Genomic DNA, 18,687 nt, shown 5'->3' on the forward strand with positions numbered 1-18,687 from the left:
GTTTCACCTCACTGTTGAATTTGCTTTAGTTGTTAAGATATTTGCTTGTCAATCTTTTAGATGTGCAATCTTTAAATTTTTTAAATCAGATGTTATAATTTTATAAGGAATTGGTGCAGTTATGATGGTTTCTGGTTGCTGATAATTGATATTAACAACCTAGCTACCTAGTAGCTAGCTAGATAACAGTGTAGATTAAATCATATCCTATTTAATCAGGAAAAGGACTGAAAACTATGTCCTAAATATTGGCAGCGTTAATTTTGATGACTAATGTTCAAGTGGATTTTTAAAAGAAGAAGTGCCGCTGTATAAAAGGAGGGCGGGCCGCTCTGTGCATGTGTGAGCCGTAAGCGCATGGAGTCCAAAATGGCAGAATTGATATTACTGGAAGAGTTAGCACATGCCATGCATAGGAAGGAATATTTAGAGAATGCTTTATTTTTGCCTTTTCACATTTTGCAGTGATTGGCATATTTGCTTTAAACTTGAACTCTTGTCTCTTAAAGATACTGCAATTCAATTCAATTTTATTTGTATAGCGCTTTTAACAATGGATATTAAATACATTCAAATTAAATTGAATCAAAATAAATTGTAAATATGTGAATTTATCCCTAATGAGCAAACCAGAGGTGACAATGGCAAGGAAAAACTCCATGAGACAATACGAGGAAGAAACCTTGAGGGGAACCAGACTCAAAAGGAAACCCATCCTCATCTGGGTGATAACGCAATGTCCTCCACCTCTATAGGTATAGCTTCCTGCTTTTCCAAGACAACATTGATGAGGACTCTTTGTTTCTGTGATGCTGCAAATAATATTTTTTTATTCTCATAGATGTGAGTCAAAATTACTTCCACTTCTGCCTCTAAAAAAATTCTTCCTCTTTGGCCATTTAGTACTAGTTATTTTATGCTTTCTGCTCTGTGAGCTTTGTCATTGTCTTATATGTTTTGTGGCTGTCACTAAATGCAAATCAGTTGTGCCATGCAAACGCCTGGTGAATTACATGCGATTGCCATTTATCAACATAGACTCGTGAATACGAAGAAAATTAGCATTTCCGAAACTTTTGTAAATAGGCAAGAAATTCTAAGTTTGGTTTGGCTTATGCAAACATTTACGCAGAACTTTACTAAACGATTGAGAAATGAGACCCATTGATACCATGAGCATGGGGCAGAGCGAGTCCTGTCCCAATGTGTCTCTATTAGCACTTGTTGTAGTTCCCATTTTTGACCACTATACGCAATAATAACTGTATGGAGCTAAACGGGAGACTGAGCATGCTGCCCGCAATTGCACATCATCTAGAAAGGTGATTAAATCAGCTTATATCTGTCAAATAGCAACATTTGTTTAAATCGTTAGTCTACTCAAAAGAGGTAATTAGTATTTCAGCTGAATTTAAAAGGCGTGGGGTTGTGAATGAGGACTTTATGAAGCTTAACATTTGTTGAATGGCTGATATACACTCACCATCCACTTTATTAGGAACACCTGTAAACCTGCACATTCATGCGGTTACCTAATCAGCTAATCATGTGGCAGCAGCACAATGCAAAAAATCATGCAGATACACATCAAGAGCTTCAGTAATGTCCACGTCAGACATCAGAATGAAGAAGAAGTGTGATCTCTGTGACTTTGATTGTGGCATGGATATTAGTACCAGATGAGCTGGTTTGAGTATTTCATAAACTGCTGATCTCCTGGTAATGTCACACACAACAGTCTCTAGAGTATACACAGCATAGTGCGAAAAACAAAAAACACTGAGTGAGTGACAGTTCTGTGGGTGGAAGTGCCTTGTTGATGAGAGAGGTCAGAGGAAAATGGCCAGATTGGGTCGAGCTGCCAGGAAGGATATAGTAACTCAGATAATCACCCTTTACAACCGTGGTGAGCAGAAAAGCATTTCAGCATGCACAAAACATCGAACTTTGAGGAGGATGTACTACAACCGCAGAAGGCCACACTGGGTTTCACTCCTGGCTGCCAAGAACAGGAATCTGAAGCTATCATGTGCACAGACTCACCCAAACTGGACAGATGAAGATTAGGAAAAAAAAAATCATCTGGTCTTTTCCGTGTCTTCAGCTGTCCAGTTTCGGCCATGGTTAAAGTCACAGAGATCACATGATCACTGCATGACTGTATGCATTGTGCTGCTGTCACATGACTGGCTGATTGGATAACTGCATAAATTAAGCAGGTGTTTAGGTGTTCCTAATAAAGTGCACTGTGAATGTGTGGTTGTGGTGCACATTAAGAATTGTGATATATTACCTATGACACATTTCTGCAGTGTGAACTTCACAAAAAATGCTGATCCTGGTTGAATATACGTGTACATACTTGTGCATGGAAACTTTTGCACTCAGCTGTATATGATCAGATGGACACAAATAAACAAGACTGAACCTACGTACGTGATGACGCGCATGCGCAAAGCTCAACGTAACGCAGAGCGTCTGAAATAACGTCTGGCTTAAAAAGTACACGGTTTGTTCAGTTCAGTGTTGGAAAAGGGTTAAACGGCACCGCAATCGCGGCTTGATGTGCACCGGAAGCGCGCAGGATCGTGAACGCGCATGCGCAATGACAATGTGGACAGCGCGCACGGCGAAAAGTTTTTTTTTTTTTTTTTTTTTTTTTTTCTTTTTGCAAAGTGGAGAGGAGAAGAGGAGGGGCAGAACTACTGGGTGGTCGTGAAGCTGGTTAAGAGTTCCTACGTGCAAGTGATGGCCCACTGTGGTTGGGAACTTGTGCGTGTGCGTGTGCGTGTGCATATGCGTGGCTGCGCGGTGCTGGCCCACTTTGTCGCTTGATGCGTGCGCGGCACAGCGCTGGTGAAGAAGGGAAAGGCCTAGAGGGAGAAGGTGGTGATGAGGTAGAGAAAGAGCGAGGCTGCACAGTCCCGTGGCGACCCTGATGCTTGTTTTTAAAGTGCACTCCTGCCTTTTTCTCTCTCTCATCGTCTCCTGCCGCAGTCACTTTAAAACGTGGGGAAAGTAAACATGGAGTTGTTCTGCCACGAAAAGGAAGGAGTCGTCAGGGCTCTGCTAGACCCCACCATTTTCAGCGACGACAGAGTGCTGCAGAGTCTGCTGACTATCGAGGACGCGTTTCTCCCACAAGCCTCTTACTTTCAGCGCGTGCAGAAAGACCTGCAGCCCTACATGAGGCGCATTGTTGCCACTTGGATGTTGGAGGTTAGTTACTGCTCGCTTGGGCTTGTTCTTGTGTGTGTGTGTGTGTGTGTGTGTGTTTCCCACTCTTTGATATAAATACTTAAACTCACAGAATGGTGATTGGATTCTAAAACTGACATGCATTAGATCATCCTGAGAATTAGGCCTTAAAGGTGTAACAGTCGATTAGTGTTATTCCTTAATTGTACAAATACCCTGGAAGATATGTAAAACATGTTTTAAAAAATATTGGCTGAAAACTTGGCGTTTAAAAAGTTCATAAAGTCGCTGAGAAAACCCGTATGGCTTCCGGTCCGGAATGCTTATTTTCGTGTTTGGATGCGCCTCATGCCAGTCAGTTTATAGCCTCAATGTCATACCCACTAACTGTTAGAGACCTACATAGGGAGGGGGGGTATTTATTTTTACCAAATGGACCTTTAAACAGGTATGCAAGCCCTTCTTAGCCTGAAATGTGCAGTAAGTTCTGCCACTGAATCTCTTTCATTTAATAGTTGAAAGCTGAAAAGACCTGACAAGATCCTACGGAAGTGATGAAAGCTCCTAAAGTTACATTTATGTACGTGTTAAGTCCATATGAGGTAGCTAGTATGTAGAGTGGGCTTTTAAAGTTGTTGAACTGTCACTGCATTTTTTAAAAGAATACACCCCTAGCTCTTCCCAGCCACTGGTGTAACATTAGGCTGCACATTTCATTTCTTTAAAATCCTTTTTAACTTGACGAATCACCAAAGCAGCTCGACTGTGTGGGTGTTTGCAGCTTTGCGGTCTTGTGCGACTCCATGACTTCCTATGTTGAGTCATAAATAAATGAATTGTCTTCAGTGAGAGGTTGTTTTCCTGCTTCAAGAACAACATTCAACATGACCGCTTGGCAGAATTGCAACGAGCTGTTTATGCTTTCATTGTAGAGGGTTTGTAGAAGCCGGCACATAATTAGTGGAAATGAATGAGCATTTCTGTTTGTTTTGGCAAATGCTGTGTTGCTTGTTTCCACAGGTTTGTGAAGAAGAGGAGTGTGAGGAAGAAGTTTTCCTTCTAGCAGTCAATTACCTGGACCGATTTCTTTCTGCAGTGCCAACAAAAAAGTCGTATTTGCAGCTTCTTGGTGCTGTGTGCCTCTTCCTGGCGTCCAAACTGAAATCATACCGGCCATTATCGGCGAAAAAACTCTGTCTTTACACGGACAACTCGATCACATCTCAAGAGCTGCTGGTAAGACTTGGTATTGAATCAATAGCCTTGTTCATGTTCGTAACCTACTCTGGCTTCTTTTCCACTGTAAGGTAGAGCTGGGCGATATGGACAAAATCTTACATCACGATATATTACATTTTCTTTAAAATGGAAAATTATGAAAAAATGATCTATGCAAAATACCTGCATGCATTCATGACTGGTCTGCAGCGTACCTTACAAATGACCGTTTTGTGGTCAGTGACTGATTTGTCATACCCGTACCACGTTCAAATGAAGGAAGTACCTCCCTTTTTAGGGACGAGTTCCTCTTCTGTTAGTAGGGCCGATGCCTGGTTTGTGTTGGAGTGTTGCGTGGAGTTTGGCTCCGGGTCACTCCTCCATGCTTGTTTTTGTTACAGCACACCGCTAGTAGCTCCTAGCTCCGACCATAGTGTTGTAAAGTGGCTTTTGAGACATTGGCGATATAGACGATATCGGAAATATCTATCAATAGACATTTTTTCTTTCGTCGTATGATGTGATATCCCATATCCCAGAGCCCTAACCTAGGGCCAAACGGTTCTGCGTGAGGAGATTCAAGTTACATTTTCAAATGAGCGTGGTTAATCAAAGAATAACAACCCCTTTCAGGTAGGATGGCTTGATCTGGTAAAAATGGAGCTATTTGGGTCCATTTTTACCAGATCAAGCCATCGTATCTGCAACATATTGAACAAGCTGCGCTGCTCCAGTGATGCAGCTGGGCATACGAGATGCATCCAGTGTAAACCTTGGTGTGCAGAAGCAAAGAACGTTTACATGCATCACCTCTCAATGCTCTGCACGCAGAAGTGCCCTTGCACGTAAAAGCTTCCACAGCTCTGGGCTTGCCGATACCATTTTATGTGCTCATTTCACAGGTCCTTGCTTTATCTATTAAAAGATGTTATTTCAATACCATGCACTGTTTTGCTGCCATTGCTATGGTGATGTGAACAACTTATTGAACATCCAGGCAGAGGAATGTGGCCTGACAAAACTAGGTTTGCCTTCTGTTTTTTTTGTACCCACTTCCCTTACTGACCTGATTAATATTTACACTGTCTTAAATGTCATTTACCATCATCCTCTGTGAAAATGTGAAGTTGTAGACAGATACCAAAAGCAATGACATACTGTTCCTCAATGTTCCTGTACTATTAAAACTATAAAAGTATATCCATCTCACTTTGCACTATTATATACCCATTTTCATTGCATGTTGTTTCTATGTTCATGTTGATGTTTCTAATTCTAATGATGCTGTTAATTGAAATTGTTGCAGAAATTATTTCAGTCCCATTAGTAACTGAAATGTGTACTAGAAAATAAGCAACACTGGAAGTTTGGATGTACTTACTGTCTAATATATGCATTGTCCATCTAAGAAAAATGAGAATCGCTATCTGATGTACTTAGCTCAGCTAGCAAACAAGAATAGCTCTGTGAAGGTTTTCGGTCATACAACTCATTGTGAAGGTCTAGTCATAAGTCGATGTGAATGAACTTGTGTTACTATTAGTACCACTACTGTGTAGGCTATGTGTGGTCCTCACTTTCACCACAAGCAGTTGCATAGAGATTGCAGTGAGAGTCACTTTTGATTTTGTTGGAACTGTACATTCAAAGGAAAACCCAAGCAATGTATTGTGTCCGTAAATGAGAGCAGGCCACAAACACGCAGATGTAATGGGAAAATGAGAGGTTGCATGTGCTATGACAATAGACATGCTTGTAAAGCATGTTTTTTTGCTACTTAAACAAAAAGCATATTTCATGTTGGAATGTGTCTGATTTGGGCATCTCCGGATGTACTGGTTTAGTGGACAAGGATGGTACTATGATTAACACCTAACCAATGCTGTAATTTGTAATTAAGCACTTAATGCTTAAATGCTGCCTTAATAGCATCATCTTAACGCCTCTACAGGAAATGACTACACAAGTATTTTGCCATGTCATGTCTTTAAATTGAACTGAATCTGCTATCTTGGTAGAATCAGTTCTGGAGTTAGTACAGCATTATTGGCTTTTTGCATTTAGTGGTTATAACTTTCTTTTAAATTGGGCTGGGTGGAATTACAAGAGGAAAACAACAGATGTGTCAGTGGAAACAGAAAATGTGCTTAGGTTTTTTGCAGAGATGTCAAGATGCATAAGGCAATGCAGTGTCGGTATGGTGCGTGGGTGAAGTGGAGCAGTGGAAATGTGAGAGGCTGACTCAGTCAGTCCCATCCTTCTGCCAAATCTAAAAGGTCTTTTCTGTATTGTTTCAATTCCTTTTCGGTTTGATTATTCTTCTTGGTTTAATAGACCACATTTTCACTCTTTACTGCCAGAGAGTTTGAATATAACTCCCAGGACCAGCTGAAAGGCTTTTTTCTTTTTGTTTGTTCTGCAAACTCTTTAGATTCACTTCCACTTAAAGGTTGGGTCATAGATATTGTCATATAAAACAATGAAATTGTTTAGAGTAGATTAACCAGAGCGACAAGAAGGAAACTGATGCAGAAAAAGAGGTTAGTTCTAGCTTTATTTAGGCCGTGTTGCAAAAGCTATGAGCTGTAGTGCTTATAAAAGAGTCTGTGGAATCTGGTGAGTCCAGGAAAATGTCTGTAAATTCTGGTTGGCTCTTAATGATTTGAATTATTTAAATCAGTTTAAATTAGTGTTAAACCATGGTTAAAGCCTCGTTCAACAGAGATCATTGCAATACTACAGAATCTAACACTCAGTAATCCGATACTGGTATAGTTATAAAATTTACAGTACCTTGCATAAGTACTCACCCTCCTTGAACTTTTAATTGGAATTACATACAGTGAATTTACAAAAAAAAAAAGGTTGTGATTGCATAGATATTTGCCTCACTACTGTGAAACCCGTAAGTTAGTTCTGGTGCAGTCAGTTGCCATCAGTAGTAAAAATAATTAGTTGACTGGAGTAAATTAAAGTATCATGTAATCTCAATATCAATACACTCTGATGCAGTAGATTAGCTGTTTACAGGATAACCAAAATATGGACACTCCACAAAGCTGGGCTTTATGGACCACTAGCAAGAAGAAAGCTATTATTGGAAAGAAAGCCATATGAAATCCTGTTTGGCGTTTGTCAAAAGGCACGTTGCACAAATAGCAAATTTGTGGGAAACGGTTCTGTGGTCTCATGAGACCAAAACTGGACTTTTTGGCCTTGGAGCAAAGTGCTCTGCTTAATGAAAACCCAACACTGCTCATCAGCCTATGAACGCCATCCCTACAGAGAAGCATGGTAGTGGTAGCATCATTTTGTTGGCATGCTCTTTATTAGCAGGCAACAGGTTAAGGATGTGGAGAAAAATGGGTGGAGCCAAATACAGGGCATTCCTAGAAGAAAACCTGTCTCTGTCTGTAAGAGACTTGAGACTGAGTGGCAAAAGTTTACCTTCCAACAGGACAAGACCCTGAGCAGACTGCTAAAGGTACACAGGAGTAGTTTAAAACCAAGAAAACCAAGAGGGTTAGACTGACCCAGTCAAAGCTCAGACCTCAATCCAATTAAGAATCTGTAGCAAGACTTGAAAATTGCTTTTTTTTGGTGCTTCTACCAAGTATTGACCCAGGGGCTGAATACTTATGCAACAAATGCCTACTTTTTTTGTTCAAATAATTTTTGTATCACAATTAAATAGTTTGCAACTACTAATCTTAGACATATTGTGGAAATCAGATGGTAAAAATCCCAGTTAAGTCCGTTTCACTTCCAGGCTGTGACACTACTGTCACAGTCTCAATGGAAAATACAATACCACACCACACCACTAGAAGTTCTTATCACCTGAATACTAACCACGTCTAGTTCACCTATGCTCACCTAATGTTTATATACCCCAGTGTTCAGATAGCCCTTTGTGAACACTCCACCTGGCTTTGTAATTTCTGGTTGTCTTTTTTTTTTTTTCCCCTATGATTTTTTTTTTCCCCAACTCTGCACGTGGATTCAGCTACTGCTCTCCATGAAGTGAGTTGAAATACAAAATGTGGAAAAGTTAAAGGGTCTAAAAAAAATCCCATGCTTATTCATGTATCATGCTCTATGATTGGTTGGTACTTGCCTGCAAGCAGATTGTAGAATCCGTAGCAGCGCCTGAGGCGTCATTTTAACTGAAAACAGAGCTCCAAAGTCGGCTAAAATACCGATTTCCGCAGTCATGTTCTCGGGCACTGTAGATTGCAGGGGTGGGGGCTGGTGTCATTTGAAAGCTACTGAAGAGCCCTTTTTCAGTGGTTGCACACCCATATAAACTATAACGCAAGTCAGTCGTTGTGGTCCAGAGCTTCACAAGTGCCGATAACTCCCAGTAATGGAGTAACTTCCAGGCTCGCCACGAAAGAATGAGATCATGTGACCAGCGTGTTCTCTATATATTTTAACTATATGGCTTGCGCAAATTGGGACCTCTGGTGTTAAAAAGTGCAACTGCATTAGATGCATAATTAATAGAATGCTAATTTCCATGATGTGAATCGTACATTTCCCCATCACGTTTTTGCTTCGCGGTGATCATGATGCATCATTACACCCTTAGTTACTCGGCAGGTCTGTGTCTGTTGTGCATGTTTATACCTAACTTTGTCATACTTGGTCAAGTGTGCTGAGAAAGTTAACTAGCCGGGTACCAAACTAACAAAGATAAACTCCTTCGGCCAGTGTAGATTCTGGGAGGCGGGGCTTCATGTACATGGGCATGGAGGGAAGATGGGGTCAAGGAATAAACAAAGGATTCGAATGTTCAATGTAGTTCACCCTGTAACTGCTGGACACTGTCCAGTGCAGCATTAAACAACATGCACTGTTTTTCTCTGATTGCTATAGTGATATGAATGACTTTGCTAATCGGAAATTTGAAGACTGTAATCTAGCCAAGAATAGCATGCCCAATCTTGTTTCAGTAGGAGAAAGTCTGGTACCATGAGACCAAAAACAGTTTAGGAGCAGTTTCACAAATAAAAATTCTTAATGCTGTTACTGAGGCACACATTATATATTTGAGATGACTAGCTGGGCATTGAGTGTCTTCCTCTGTGATCAGTGGCACTTTCTCAGTTAACTACTTAACAAAAAGAAAAAGCAGAAGCTGCTGATGTGCCACACTTGGTGTGTTTCCACCATGTATATCAGCTGTGGAGAATTTCTCAGAACACTTGCCTGTAGGAAGGAAGTGTGTGTGTGTGTACAAGAGGAAGGAGAGCTAGGTTTTGTTTGGCCATTATTAGAATGAGCTGGTCTGCCGTGCTTGTTGTCCTGACTTCATCATTTGTCTGTGTTGAGGTTTCAGATGTTGACTGGTTATGGAATGGAAACTTCAGCCCATAGGTTTTCAACCTTGGGGTCCTGCCCAGACCTCAAGTGGGGTCGCTTGAGATGTGGGTATTTTTGCCAATCATTTTTTATAATGCAGTCCTATGCATATAAAATAGATTTACAAAATATATAATAATAATTAAAGCTGATTGAGCCATTTAAGATCATGACTTTATTCAGTCTGAGCTCCTTAAGCCCATTTTACACCAGATCACAATAGTGATGTGTCCAGCACGCTGCCATGTACATCATTGTGGCAATAATCTTATTTTTGCATGACGTGGGCAATGTTTCGGTCTGTACCCTACTGTAGCATTGTACACTTCTGGCACTGGTTAAAAATCCAAACACAGTGTTCTACCTGCCACAAAGCAAGCAAAGGAAGTGAACATCTAATTGATTAGCAAACTTTATGATGATGTACAGGAGGTTCAGAAAGTATTCAAACAACTTCAGTTTTAGCACACTTTATAGTGATACAGATTTTATTTAGAATGAATTAAACTGACTTTCTTAGCCATTAACCCAGACACAGTAATCCAAAATGACCAAGTGAAAACATGTTTTTTAGAATTTTTTGCAAATGTATTGAAAGTCAAAACTGACATCTCTCATGTAGAGAGATTAATAATATTCAATAAGTATTCAGACTCTTAATTCAGTACTTTGTAGAAGCACCTTAGTTACAGTATTGAGTCCTCCTTGGGTAAGTTTCTATAAGCTTTGCACACCTTGATTTAGGCCATTTCTCCCGTTCTTCCTTCCAGTGTCTGTGAACTCCCATCTTCAAGTCTCTCCAGAGAGGTTCTGTGGGTTTCAAGTCTGGGCTTTGGCTGGGCCACTCAAGGACATTCAGAGGCTTGTCCGGAGCCACTCCAGTGTTGTCTTGGCTGTATGCTTTGGGTCATTGTCATGCTGAACTTCTGCTCCAGTCTGAGGTTGTTTGCACTCTGGAGCAGGTTTTCTTCAAGAACCTCTTTGTATTTGGTTCCAGTCATCCTTCCACTGATTCTGAACCTGATGCTGAGAAGCACTCCCATAGTATGATGCTGCCACCACCATGTTTCACCATAGGGATGGTATTACCAGTTGATGAGAAGTACCTGTTTTTTTTTGGCCAGACAGAACATTTTGGGCTTCTATTTAAGTTCATTTACTGTCTCATCAGACAGAATCTTTGTCCTAATGCTGTCAGAATCACTTTAGTGCCTGCTGTATACCTTATACTCAGGATTGTCTTCCGTATAGCCACTCTACAATGAAGGCTTGATTGATGGATTATTTCTGAGTTGGTTGTTCTGGCAAGTCTATCTCTGTGGAGGATTTCTGAAGCTCTGTTAGAGTGGCCATTGGGTTCCTGGTCACCTCCCTGACCAAGGCCCTTCTAGCCCAGTTACTGATTTTGTTAAGAGCTCTAGGAAGAGTCCTAGTGGTTCCAAACTTCATTCATTCCACAATTATGGAGCTCACTGTGCTCCTGGCAACATTAAGAGTTTTAGAAATGGTTTTATGCCCTTTGCCCAGATTTACGTCTTAACACAATTTGGTTGCCAAGGTCCTTGGACTTCATTGTTTGGTTTTTGGTCTGACATGCACTGTACTGTAAATTGTGGTACCTTATACACACAGGTGTGTTCTTTGTAAATAATTTATAGTCAATCAAATTTGCCAGAGGTGGACTAGAATTAAGTTCTAGATGTGCAGGATGTGCCTGAGCTCAATTTCAAGTGCCTTTAGCGAAGGATCTTAATACTTGGCTAAATGAGATTTAAGTTTTTTTATTTTTAATAAATGCAAAAAATATCTAAAACTGTAGAAAATGTGTTTTTGCTTTGTCATTATGGATTACTGTGTGTAGATTAATGGCCAAAAATGTCACTTTATTGTACGTCAATACAATAAAGTGTTCAAAAACTACAGTAAATAGGGCCACAGACCCAAAAAGGTCAACTACGCCTGCTTTAGCCTATATTTTGGACATCCAGCTCTTTGCTGAAACAGATGGTTCCTTAATTCTCCTTTCTTTTATTTTCTATCTCTCTGTCTTTCTCTCATTTCTGTTTTTATAGGACTGGGAGCTGATAGTTCTGGGAAAATTGAAGTGGAACCTGGCAGCTGTTACACCTCACGACTTCATAGAGCATATCCTACGCAAGCTACCCTTACCTGAGGACAGAGTGGCGCTGATTCGAAAACACGCACAGACTTTCATTGCCCTTTGTGCCACAGGTACTGTGTAAATACACGAACACAGACATTCATTAATTCTGAGCATAGCAATTCACTTGGGCATGTAGGATATTTACCTAATTTATCATTTTTTGGTAGTCCATCAACCCATGCAGCCAGAAAGTGTCTTTTGGAATCTTACCGAATACGTCCCTGTTGTTTATATGCACATCACTCCAAAGAAGGGCAGCCGGGAAGTTGTCTAGGGTACAAGGACATCCACTGACATTAAAAATAGGCTTGATCAGAAAGTGCAGGTCAAAACCTGCCATGGGCATTATGCCCTTGGGACAGCTGTAAACATATAGAGCTGTACATGCAAAAAAAAAAAAAAAGTAAAATAATAAAAAATATAGTCTTCAAGAGAATGAGCATACTTAGCAATTAGTAGGAGCGTAACGATTCACTCCAGTCATGATTAGATTTATGAGCTACTGTCTTTGATTCAATTTGAGTGTCAGGATATTTTGAACAAAATTTTAATGAAGAAAAGTTACGACTGAAAAGACTTTTTTAATTCAAAACACTAAGCAATGCAAAACAGTTTGCATTTTTGTCTGTATAAAACTAAAAATCAAAAATTGCTACAAACAGAGGTTTAATATTGTAAACAAAATGTACTACAGGTTCACCATATCCTAAAAATAAATAAACAAATAAATAAATTTGTTAATTCTCCCAAAAATTTGATTAAATAAACAAAGCCTCTAACCCATTGAAAATGATCAACTGAAACATAATGAGCTCTGTAGCAGTGCCTGAGGTGACATTTTAACTGGAAATAGAGCTCCAAAGTTGGCTAAAATGCCCAGCTTCTGCATTTGATCTCCCAACTTCCATGTCATTTGAAAGCTATCGAAGAGCTCTTTTTAAAGGTTATATAATGTGGTTGTATAACCTATAGTGTGCATCGGTCTTTGTAATCAGGAATTATTGGTCACTTCACAAGTGCAGCTGGTATGCTGAAGTACAAGCATACTCTCTATATATTTTAACTCTGTAAAATGTGCAGATTGGGACCTCTGGTGTTCAAACAGTGCAATTGCATTAGATGCTTAATTAATTGAATACTGATTTCCACAATGCACATCAATTTTTTTGTATGGTGATGCATTGTGTCACGTTGTCTCATTTCACCCTGGATTAGATTATGCACACTGCTGTGCTGGTGTTGTTCCTGGTCACTTTGAATCGGCCAAATAGTAGCCAGATCTTCTGAGAATATAATAATCCTGAATACTTTTAGCCATGACCATCAATTTAATTTCTCATTGCAGACTTTGCAGAAGCAGGTCTGTGAAGAAACCTTAATTTTTCACACAATAAACTGGAATTGCATACTATGCTTTCTCAACAAAGCATTTAATATTATTTTGTGTGTTCAATTAACAGGCAAGAAGCTTGGGGGGTGGTGAAAAATTGTGGCTGCAGCAGAACAGAAAAAGGAATTTGTCAGAATAAACAGATTTGTTTGGAGGGGGAAACAGAGCATCATTTATGTTTCTTAATTCCCACTTTACCGCTATGTTTGCTATGTAAACAGCTTCCAGTCAGTGGACTGCTTGTGAGGTTTATAACTACTTGGTCTATAAGTTTAAGTTCATTTTTGTGTAAATTATTGATGGGGCTTTGTTACTGTTGAAATTTGTGTGAAATAACAGATAGCATAAATTACATCCTTTGGTTGTGAATGAAGCAGTGTATCAGCATCTGCTACTTGCTCCTACCCTGTCAGTTTACATCATGATATTATAGAACTGTAGGCTTTTACACTGTCAACCTTGTAAGTACAGTGCAAAAGAGAACCAAAAAGATTGCACAACTTGGCTTGCGTTGCATCCATGCTGTAATTTTAGTAACTCTAAAGGCTTGAAAATAATTTTTTCCCTAATATGGGAGCAGAAAACTGAGGGTCCCTCGTCTTCGTACAGCAAGTCTAAGATGAGTAGGAAAGTCTGTCTTTTTCTGGAGGTCTTATCTTATTTTTGTGTCAGTGGGAATAGTTTCCTGCTTTGGGTGTGTTCCGGCAGGCCTGTGTCTATTCATAAGGCCTATAAACCGAGCAAAAGACGGCCACAGCAAAGACCGCGCCGCTGCTTTTGGGAGTAAATGTAAATGTTTGGGGTTTTCTTTTCGTGTTTGGATATGTAGTTCTCATGGCATGAGAGGCAGCCCACGGCACAGCTGGCTTGCTCCCTGTGTGTTTATCCAAGCCTGTCCGTCACATCCTCCATGGCCCCAGAGAAAAGAATCGCTGATTTGTAAACTCTAATTAAACTAGACACACTAAATTCAAACTTATTCAAAGTTAGTGGTGTAACTAGGTTGTAGCTAGTGTTTGAGTTCACTTTTAGGTGTAACCACCCAATGTCTGTCTGTAAAGCTGAACAGATGATGACCTGAAGAGACGTTTCTTAAAAAAAAAAAAACTGCAAAGCCCTTCAAAAATGTGAGAGGGTGGAGGAGGAAGGACGAAGGCTCTACTCTCTGTTTTTCTAATCACAGCTGCATCTTTGAGGAAAGGCAGTGATTCAGTGATGTGTAAGTCAGGTTGGGGTTCGCAGCTGAATTCGGAGCAGATGTAAAAAGCCCTGGAAACCATTCAGATCTCCTCAAGCCTTGTCCCTCCCCTATTCTCTCTCTCTTAGACTGGTGGTTATTAGCCTCATTGTCTGCAGGGAGTTTTGTTGATTCACAGGTGAAAGATTTTCTTGTGTGCTCTGTTTCATGTTTTCTGATGTCTCTCTTTTTAGATCACAGCTTTGCGATGTTCCCTCCCTCTATGATAGCCACAGGGAGTGTTGGTGCGGCGGTGTGCGGACTCCAGATCAGCCGCATGGAGAGCAGTGTCTGGGGGGAGAGCATGACTGAACTGCTGGCCAAAATCACCCATATTGAAGTAGTAAGTGTGTCACACTGTCCCTGCCAATATATGCATTTTTACTGCCAGGCGCAGCCTTTCATTGGAAATTAAATGGGTATTAAATGAAGTTTCCTATCTGACATAGTAACATAGTCTAGACTTAGTTTTAATTTGTGTCTTAATTACTTATAGAGAATCATGTCTTTATTTATAATGGAGACTCATTCTTGACACAGTCACATAGCCTTGGCTTAGCTTTGATTTGTTTCTTAATTTTTACTGGTCATAATGGAACATAGCCCAGCAATGGTCTAAATTCATGTATTAATCATGGAATTTATTTTTTCATCAATAGTGACATGGTAGCATATAGAAAGACATTCAGCTAACAGTCAGAATCACTAATGAAAATGCTGGACCAGAAACAAGAAACGAGATGACAAAAAAAGAATGCATCCCTCAAAGTCTCTCATTTTAACACTTACTGATCTGTTTTTTTATCTATTATCAGCCAATACACAAGGATTCAGTATCAAAATCATAGTAGAAAATGATTGTGATATTTTCATCTGTGATGGGTTGTTGTGATTAGCCTTAATTTGTGACTTAGTTTGTGCCTTAAATTGTGATTTTTTTTTTTTTTTTTAAAGATCCATACTGATTTTTGCCAGACTATTCTGAAACTAAAGAAAGTTCAAGCGCTAGCTTTGTCTGATTTATTCACTTGATCTCAGACTACTAACCAAATAAGCGTCAAATCAAGTCTTTGCAGTGGTTAAGTGCTGTCATTTCCAGAAAACTCCTAACGTTTGGGTCTTCATGAAATACAGCCCTGATGTTTGTGCATTTGGTGACTGTTGGTGTTTCCACTAGTTGCATATTGAAGCTATTTACATTTCATGATGAGAGCCTGCAGGGTTTGGCTGTAGCTGTAGTTGGCAGCTATAAAGCAATGTGTGCATGTGTCTGTGTGCGTGTGGGCTTGGAGGTAAATTGCTTCTCGGTGTGTGTATGCGTCTGTCGTCGTTCGTGTGTGTGTGGGAGCGCGCAGCAGTGGAGGAATGTGTGCTCCGAGTTGCATTCTTGTGGCCAGACATAGGCCTCCACTTCTCATGGCTATGGCTTATGGCTCACCGCTGCTCAACCGAAACACACACATACACATTAGAATGTTAAGCTGCATAGCCAGCTCAGGAGAACAGTATGTACGCTTACACACACACACACACACACACACACACACACACAAACACACACAGCCTTCCATGCCTAATTTTTTCCCATGTTGTGTTACCTTATAAAGAAATGGGACATTTTACTACTTTTAGCTGTGAAAAAAACTGCAACGTTTCAGCTTGGAACCACAAACCTGCTGAAACCTGACATCAGGATTTCTAGAATGTGGCCATGACATAGGATAAAAGAGCAGGCCCAGGTAGAAGACAATCAATAGTACAGGAATGCTCTTGGTAATATTAAAGAGAGAGAGAGAGAGAGGGAGGACCAAGAGATAAAACAAACACATACCTGAGAATGTGTCAGTGATTTTTCAAGTATGTATGTAAGCTTTATTTGTATGTATCTGGAATAATATATTGTTCTCATCTTTCTCCGTTTTAGGAATGTCTTAAGTCATGTCAAGAGAAGATTGAGCAGTTGTTGGCTAGCAGCCTCAGAGAAAGCCAGCAGCACAAGCATCAGGAGGGCGGGGCCACCAACAAAGAGGCGGAGCCTCAGAGCCAGTCATGCACCCCAACAGACGTGCGCGACATCAATTTATGATGGCATTTCTTCCCCAAACCCAACAGAATTCCTTGATCTAGAAAAAAGCAATTATACATATAGAATTTAATTATAATGATATTTAATAATTATATATACATAACTTAAAAATCTATAATATATTCCGAGAGCTAAACAACACAGAATTTAATGTAGTATCAGAAGTACATAAAATACACAGTGAAACAATATTTCAGCAGTTAATGATTTAAAAAAAAGGAAAAACGTATGCTTTAGGCTTATATACATGCATGTATACTTGGAAAACTAAAACTGTAATTAGTATTATTCATTTTATTATTATTATTATTATTATTATTATTGTGTTACTCCACACTAGTTAAGTGTCACAGTGATTTAATTTGTGACAGTTTCTATTTATCAGAGGGAGGTGCGTATTGTGCTTGTAATCTGCGTTTGAATGAACAGGAAAGCTGCACTCCTGTGAGTGTTAATCCAGGAAAACAATTTTCCAGCCTTACTTATTTTAGGCCAAAGACCAAAACTGCTTCCAAAACAGCAGTATCTCTGTGAATCGAGGACTGAGCACTGCAGAGCAGGAAGGTCTCTAATAAATCAATACAGAAGCCGTAGTTTGCAGGTACATTTTATAGTGGAAGCAAAAACGAGCTAGTCACACGGTGCTTAATAAATTTACTTTGCCTTGTTGCAGTTTGGAGGTTTGACATGTACAAAGCTGATTTCCACTGAATGATAATTATTAGTGTTGACAAAGACACTTGCCTGTGCAGATTCAGAAGAATGCAGGTGATTGCACAGGGTTAGGATTGAGCGTCTGTTGGACTCTTGTAAGTAAAAAAATGTAGAGGGAAAAGAGGAAGTGAGTGACAATGAGAAAGGAAAGGCAAGTGAATGTGAGGTTGCAGAATATACAGAATCACTGTAGTGGTATTGCAAGTAAGAGGCCTCTGTGAATATTCGGACATCAGTACTGTTATGCAATATCTAACCTGTAGAAGTTAATTTATTTAAAATGATTGCGCAAGTCCAGCAACTACATACAATTAGTTGGTTATTGATTATTTTTTTTCTGTCTTTTTTTTTTTTCCTTTTCTTTTTTTTTTTTTTTTTTTTGAGGGGGTGTTATTGAACCTCACAGTGTGTGATGGACTGATTAGCTTTTGTTTTCTGACATTTTAAGGAACTCCTCAAAGCAAACACCAAACTTCAATGCACTTTTTTCATTATTCCAGAATTATTATGGTGTACAAGGAGATGAATAGAGGATATTTTTTTTATTAGGTTTTTTTTTTGTTTTGTTTTCTTAATTTTAAGTTATTGTCTATTCTGGGGCTGGTTTCCCATCGTGTTAGGTATACTTGCAGGGTTTACTGGTAAGCATTAACCAAAGGTAGCTGAAAGAGGTTTGGGGGCTGCCTGCTGGACTCCATCATAGCAATTGGAAAGTTATGCTAAAGTTTTTCTTTTTGGCAAGGAGTTTATGCAAGTCCATGCAAGTTTAGATAGCATATTGTTAAATTTATCTATTAGTCTTTGTAGTGGTTTTATTGTCGCTGTCTTAACAGCTCATTATTGTAAACATTTTAAAAGTATATACTTGAATTTCACTCTTGCTGATTCACCTCAAAACAGTGCATATGCATCAATTTCCTTAAAAACCCAAACATTTATAAAGAAAGATGTAGAATTAACTATACTGCCATATGACAATTCAATGTACTAATATGCTGTTAGACACCAAGTTACATTCCAATATATTGCATTATGTATGGGCTACTGTATTCTTGTGAGACCATATCAAATTTATATTGGCCTTTTTTTTTTTTTTTTTTTTAACCTTTTATCATTTTGTTTTCCTTTCGTTGGGTCCTCTCTGAACATCTATTAATATGCTGCTAAAAAAGCTCTTTTTTTTTCTTTACACCGATGGCATTGTCTGCGTACATTCCACTTTGTGTGCTGCTACATTTATTACATGATTATTTTTGTATGCTAGTATGTCTTAGCTTTATTTTTATTTCCTTTTGGAGTGGAAGGTGAAGCAGGGC

The 18,687-nt window shown here is 39.4% G+C and overlaps 1 protein-coding gene across 1 annotated transcript in view; it reads left to right on the top strand.

Moving 5' to 3' along the window:
* Window positions 1–2,683: 2,683 nt before the first annotated feature.
* Window positions 2,684–18,687, top strand: part of ccnd2b (cyclin D2, b) — a 17,036-nt gene continuing 1,032 nt past the window's right edge. Inside the window, exons 1-5 of the mRNA XM_026922572.3 lie at window positions 2,684–3,219; window positions 4,219–4,434; window positions 11,853–12,012; window positions 14,766–14,914; window positions 16,496–18,687. The exon at window positions 16,496–18,687 is cut by the window's right edge and continues 1,032 nt beyond it. Of these exons, the coding sequence (XP_026778373.1) occupies window positions 3,025–3,219; window positions 4,219–4,434; window positions 11,853–12,012; window positions 14,766–14,914; window positions 16,496–16,657 (882 nt within the window). The 5' untranslated portion in view covers window positions 2,684–3,024 and the 3' untranslated portion in view covers window positions 16,658–18,687. The remainder of the gene's footprint in view (window positions 3,220–4,218; window positions 4,435–11,852; window positions 12,013–14,765; window positions 14,915–16,495) is intronic.

This window comes from Pangasianodon hypophthalmus, chromosome 18 (assembly GCF_027358585.1).
Source record: "Pangasianodon hypophthalmus isolate fPanHyp1 chromosome 18, fPanHyp1.pri, whole genome shotgun sequence".
Lineage (NCBI taxonomy): Eukaryota > Metazoa > Chordata > Actinopteri > Siluriformes > Pangasiidae > Pangasianodon > Pangasianodon hypophthalmus.